This window comes from Pholcus phalangioides, unplaced genomic scaffold (assembly GCF_987345545.1).
Source record: "Pholcus phalangioides strain wild (caught in Gottingen) unplaced genomic scaffold, Ppha-v1.0 ptg000008l_1, whole genome shotgun sequence".
Lineage (NCBI taxonomy): Eukaryota > Metazoa > Arthropoda > Arachnida > Araneae > Pholcidae > Pholcus > Pholcus phalangioides.
In genome coordinates, this window is record NW_028301601.1 from 39,383,000 (window position 1) to 39,389,602 (window position 6,603).

The 6,603-nt window shown below is 41.4% G+C and overlaps 1 protein-coding gene across 1 annotated transcript; it reads right to left on the minus strand.

Annotated features, from left to right (window-relative positions):
* Window positions 1–5,731: 5,731 nt before the first annotated feature.
* LOC149084279 (uncharacterized) lies at window positions 5,732–6,385 on the minus strand. Its single transcript, XM_089235291.1, has one exon. The coding sequence runs from the start codon at window positions 6,383–6,385 to the stop codon at window positions 5,732–5,734; it is 654 nt and encodes a 217-aa protein (XP_089091417.1).
* Window positions 6,386–6,603: the final 218 nt, after the last annotated feature.

Below are 6,603 nucleotides of genomic sequence, written 5' to 3' on the forward strand. Positions count from 1 at the left end.
CCTCAGAGACTTAAGAAGAAGAAAGACAATATTGTAACTAATGAGGTTTCAACTAATAGAGAAAAGGGGGAAGAGACTATCCTACAGCCTAAGGTAAATCGTCAACCTCGTACAGACGAAACAGTGCAAACTCAACGTACAAATCCTGCTCTTTCAGCCATACAGAAAAAGATGTTTGATATGGCCAACTATTGTCCAGGTAATTTGGCAAATACAGTGGTTAACAATTACCGACGACGGGAACGAGACGAAGAGGATCTCTTCAATAAAACTTGGATTGTGGTAGCATCAAAGTCCGCCAGAAAAAGAACTCGACAACAATTCCAACAAGCAACGAGAAAACCGCTTTCAAAGTACAACCAGTCTCAACATCAACAGGGAAACTATTCATTTAGTATCAAGACCAACTTCCAGAATAAATTTCATCGACCGACCCAACCTAGAGTCGTTAATTCGGGAAGTCAGTGGAAATCGCGTACGCCAAGAGAGCTTAACATGGAAAGAAATCAACATACAGTTTTTAAGAAACAACGACTGAAATTAGATCAAGGTTTTGTATCGAACCAATGGAAATATAGGCCTGGTGACCTCTGGTTGCAAACGTACTTCACTCAATCAGAGTATTTCAACAATAAAAAAATTCAGGAAGATCTTTTGGAACAATTGTGGTACGCGTTTTTGGATGACAAAGTTGTCAACACTAAACTTCACAAGAATGGCATATCCATACTTTGTCAATCTCAAATAGCACTGCAAGCCATTCAAGACGAAGTGGCGAATAATTTCAAATTGAAATTTAATATATACACGCTTAATAAAGATTTTTGCTAACTTCAATTTCTATCGTCATTCTACCATCCAATTCTACAAGTCCAATTCAAATTTTCTTATGGCCAGTGTTTTTAAAGTACTTCAATTTAACGCAAATAAATGCAGAAATGCAATGGCACTTCTCTCCCTCCAGGCTACAAAAAACTCTTGGGATATTTTGCTCCTACAAGAGCCGTTGGTTGGAAACAACAAATTACGTGAAATTCCAGCACATTGGCAGAATTGGATATCAAGAAATAATAAAGCTGCTATTGTGCTGACAAACAAAAACACCATTGGAGGAGTCTTTGCAATCCTGGACAACTGTGTAGCCATCAAAGTCAGCACACACAAAGAAGAGGTTACATCCGTATCAGCGTATTCCTCTCCATCCCAAAAACTGGAAGATACAATACTTGAACTTAATTTTATCTGCAATAAGGCTAAATCATCCCCGATTTTCATCTCTGCAGACTTAAACGCCCACCACCAGAGCTGGGGATACAAGGATATTAATGCACGAGGTTGGACTTTGTTAGATTTCACCCGAGCAAATCACCTGATTTTTCACAACGACAAATCAACCACATATGAGCATTATGGAGCTACCGGAGCACCGGATGTCTCCCTCTCAAACAGCCTCCCACCCTTGGATAACATTCATTGGCATGTTAGAAAAGAAGATGTGACACACAGCCTGCATTTTTTCATAGAAATCTCAATCCACGAATCCCCAACTCTGAACTTCACTACAAAATTCTCAAATTCTCGTCGTCGTATCCTAAGATTTCTCGATGATCTTCAAGAAAATTTTGGAGCTCACGAACTGGATATTCGGGAGGCTCAGGATAGACACCATCTCGATCTGGCTACTAACCGTCTTTTCGATACCATCATATCCAAGGGGAATAAATTTCTCCGAGTTTCCAGAGCCAGGAAGAATTATTTCGACAATTGGTGGTGTAAGGAACTCGAAGTAGCCCGAAGGAAAACAAGAGCTAGCAAAAAGAAGTTTCTTAGAGCAAATGATGATAACAGAGAAGTCCTAAGAATAATTTTCCATCGAAACAGAGCAATTTACACAAAGCTCATTCGGAAATATAAGAAAAAGTCCTGGGAAAAATTCTGCACCTTGGCCACAGATCCCTTTGGGACTTTTTATAAGGCCACGGTGAAACATTCATCTTTTTCTCCACAAATTTTTGTATCACCGGATCAAAATCTTTCCATACGGGAACAGGCAAAACTTCAACTTCAACATTTCTTCCCGAATGACTCAGAAAATCATCAGGACTCTTCATCTGACTCTACACGACAAAATTTTCACCAAAACGTCTTGTATCCGGATACGAATGAAATTTCATTCGGAGAGGTGTGGAGGATAGCTTCATTTCTTAACAAAAAGAAGGCACCAGGAATCGACGCAGTTAATAACGTTGTCCTTCAGGCTCTGTTGAAACGTTTTCCGACGATCTTCACTCTTCTCTTCAATAAATGCATCCAGCTCTCATACTTCCCACGGCATTTCAAGAAGAGTCATGTCTTCTTCTTCCTTAAAAAGGACAGAGATCCTTCATATGCTTCGTCATATCGACCGATCCACCTTTTGTCGACAATTGGCAAACTTTTGGAAAAAGTTATATGTCAACGCATCTCATACTATTTGGACAAATCTAATGTACTCAGCCCTTATCAATTTGGCTTCAGACACGGAAGATCCACTGAGCAGGCGATGATGGCTATTAAAAACGAAATACTATCCCAAAAATCCAAACGCCATAATATCGCCATCATAACATTGGATATCCAAGGGGCGTTTGATAATATTAATCATAATATCATCACATCTCAACTTCATAACCTTCCAATTCCTACAAACCTAGCTGACATGATGACCAGTATTCTGAGTGATCGCACAGTGCAAATTGATACACCTGAGGGTCCAGTTCTCCATACAATCACAAAAGGTTGTCCTCAGAGGTCATGTTCTGGACCTTTACTTTGGAACATTTTTATCAATGATCTTTTGCAGCAAAACTGGCCAAAGAATGTAAAGGTTCAAGCATACGCTGATGATTTAATCGTGATTGTTTCAGGACCAGCCGTGGAAAGAACGGGCACTACAGCGACAATCACCTTAAATTCCATCAACACCTGGCTTCAACAAAGGGATCTAAAAATAGCAACGGAAAAAGCATCCTTCCTCTGGATCTCGTCAAAACGACCTCCATCAATTAAGATTGGAGATCAATTCATAAAGAAAAAATCCCAGGTTAAAATTCTTGGAGTTATTTTTGACGATCAACTCAACTGGTACGGCCACATAGCAGAAATATCAAACAAAATTAATGCTCTTCCACCAAAACTTTGGTGCTCGGCAGGCAAGAACTGGGGCATTAATATGCAAATGAGAAGAACTCTGTACCTCGCGGTTGCTCAAAGAATCATCGTGTATGGAGCAGTCATTTGGGGAGCACACCTCACTGAAGAGCAGGGTCGCCGGATTGATTCCATCCAAAGAGGTTGTCTCCTGTATATTTTGAAGGCGTACTCAACATCTCCTACAAATGCGCTCCAGGTAGTGACGGGGCTCCCTCCACTGAGGCTGTTTGTTGAGTTCGAGGCCAAAAAAGGTCTTCTGTGTAGGAATAAGACAAACATCCAACTTCAAAACGGTACATTTGTAGGACATCTTCAACTCCAGAGTAATGTAACGGGTTGGACAGAACATCCAGCAATTTCTCCAACTGACGTACAAATTTCCACAATTTCATCAGAAGACAGAATAACCTCAGTTGATGATGAAATTTCAATCTACACTGACGGCTCCAAGACGGAAAGTGGTGTGTCCGCTGCATTTGTAATCTACAAGGCAAATGACATTTTGTTCCGATGGTCGTGTAAACTTCATAATAACAATACAGTTTTCCAATCGGAACTTTTTGCCATTTACATGGCATGCAGAAAAGCAATGGAGCTCGGTGGAAAAACTACTATATTTTCAGACTCGCTCTCATCCTTACACGCGGTCAAGGATCCCCTCTCAAGACATCTGGTCGCAAGACAGGTCAGATCCTCCTTGTGTGCCAGCCCGAATATTAGTCTGGCATGGATAAAGGCTCACACTGGTACTCGGGGAAATGAGGAGGCTGACATCATGGCAAAATCTACAACAGAAAGAGAATCTTCAGACTTTTCATTATTTCTTCCCAAATCTTGGGCTACGGGAATCCTGAAGAACGAAATGATGGACAAATGGCAATACAGATGGTCTAATGAGAGAAAAACAGGACGTAAAATCTTCGCTCTCATTCCTACAGTCAAGGCCAAATTAAGGAGATGGACCAGAGAAATGTTTCTCTTCTTCTCATAACACGGTCCATTTCCTTCTTATTTAGCTAGATTCCATCGAAGAACGGACAAATGTAGGTGTGATGAGGAAGGCACAGTATTACACTACGCCACGTCATGTCCTCTTACAAAAGCTTATCACGTCTCTTCTCCACCTGTCAATGTACATCAGTGGAAATTGCATCTTCTTGGGAACCAAGAATTCCATCGAAAGATCAATAAATTAATTAACTACATAGAAAATAATGAAGACCATATCATCGTTCCTAGACCGAATGGTGCACAAAACCGGAATGAGATGCAAGACTCCTGCTCTGACTCGGACTATGAACCCTAAATAATTTAATATTAAAAAAAGAAGTCATAAACATGAACAATGAAGTCCGTTGTGTTGCCATTGTCATCATTTTCACAATAACATTTAAACAATGATGTTTCGTAAGAATTTCCATTGAAATGTATGTATAATTTTCAATCTTTTGTGTATTGCTTCATACTGTTTTTGCCATATATAGCTGTGTTTTTTTTTTCATTATGTTAATTGAAAATTGTTGTATAAATCCTGCATTTGTCGGTTTCATTGGACTTGTATAAATTCCCATAGATTTGTCTTAAAAATTTCTGATTGATTAGGACATTGATGTTTTGCATGGACATTGCTTTTGTACATGCGAATTTCCACTGCCTGACTCGTCGGGGAAAAACTGACAGAGACTTTAATATTTTGTATGATTCCAATTGATCGGCATTGAAAACTACTGATGGACGACTGTCATCACATTCGGTCCCTTCCGTTCCTTGGAACTGTGAAACTGTCATACTGTTCTGTGGAATCATATATATATATTCGCTTTATCCTTCACTAAGTCTGTTTATAATATCGCAGATTTTTGTATGTATGAATGAATGCTTTTTGTGCTCTCGTTTCAGCTATCGGACTTCCAGCGAGAAGAGACAACAGTGGAGTGGCGTGGATCCCCGGTGGGGGTGAATCCCGCGGCTTGAGTCGGGGATACCCGCTGAGCCCGGATACTCCAAGAGTTTTTCCAGCATGGCCCAGCCGCAAGGTAAACTGCTTATATCCCGCAAGGGACAGAGCGGGGGGGGCCATGTTTGGTGTTGGTGCTTCTTATCAAGTGTTGAGGTAGGCGTATCTTTTGTAAACCGTATAGGAATTCTTTTTCTGCTGGAAGGCTCTTCTTTTTTTGTACGCTAACAACTTTCGATATCAGATCGGAAACGCTTGAGTTTTTTATTTTCACCCTGTAGAGAAATGGCACACATTGTGGATGAAATGTATTCTGACTCCAATTGATGAAACGGTTGATCATATTTAAGTTCATTTAATTTTAGAAAACTATTTACATCGGTTAACAATATTAATTTCACATTATAAAAAAGGAGAAACTATACACTTGCGCGAGAGCAACACACTCTGAGGAAGAAGTAGGTCACGCAAGGGAAAACAGTTCGCTTGTCCCCTTTTTTCGCCTCTGCCACCCACACATCAGGAGGTGCACGTAAGGGGGCGAGAGATGACGCCACAGGACTCCCCCACCAGTCCACAACTTCATGGTAGTGGAAAGCGAAAACATACGCGTCTACCGGATCTTGTAGTTGTGGACGATTTAATGGCAGATCTGAGCGACTTCACTGGTTCAGACTTCGCTGGAGTCGCAGGCGATTCTTGAAGCATATGGGCCGGTTTCAATCGATCAATGGAGATCCACTTCTTGCTTGACCCCATCTGAAGCTGGAAAAATTTTGGCTTCCTCCCAAGAACTGCGAATGGACCAGCGTATGGCTGTTGCAGAGGGCGCCGGACCATATCCTGGCGGACGAAAACGTGCGAAGCTTTGGGTAGGTCATCATGGACGAAGACTGACTTCGAGTTGTGATCTGAAGCAGGTTTCGGTCGAATCTGTTGGAAGTGCTCCCTCAGGTTATGTAGGGTCTGCTTCTGCGATTTCGGACCTGAAAAAGAAAGAAAAAACTCTCCAGGCAAGCGGAGATTAGTACCATATACTAGTTCAGCTGGGGAAGTATTTAAGTCTTCCTTGAGTGCAGTTCGAATGCCGAGCATGACCGCTGGTAATTTCTCGGTCCATCTCTCGGTAAAGGTCAAACTGCATTTTAGAGCTTCTTTCAGCTGTCTATGGAAGCGTTCGATCATCCCATTGGCTGAAGGATGGTAGGCAGTAGTTCTATTCTTTTTCGTTCCCATGAATTTGGCCAAAGCTGAGAAAAGATCACTTTCGAAATTGCGACCTTGATCTGTCGTGATGACATTTGGTACACCAAATCTGGCTACCCAACCTGAAAAGAAATTTTCGGCGCTGATTGATCTTTCAACGGAATAGCCTCTGGCCAGCGAGTGAAACGATCAATGCAGGTGAGAAGGTAGCAATATCCTTGTGATGGAGGTAGAGGTCCAACGATATC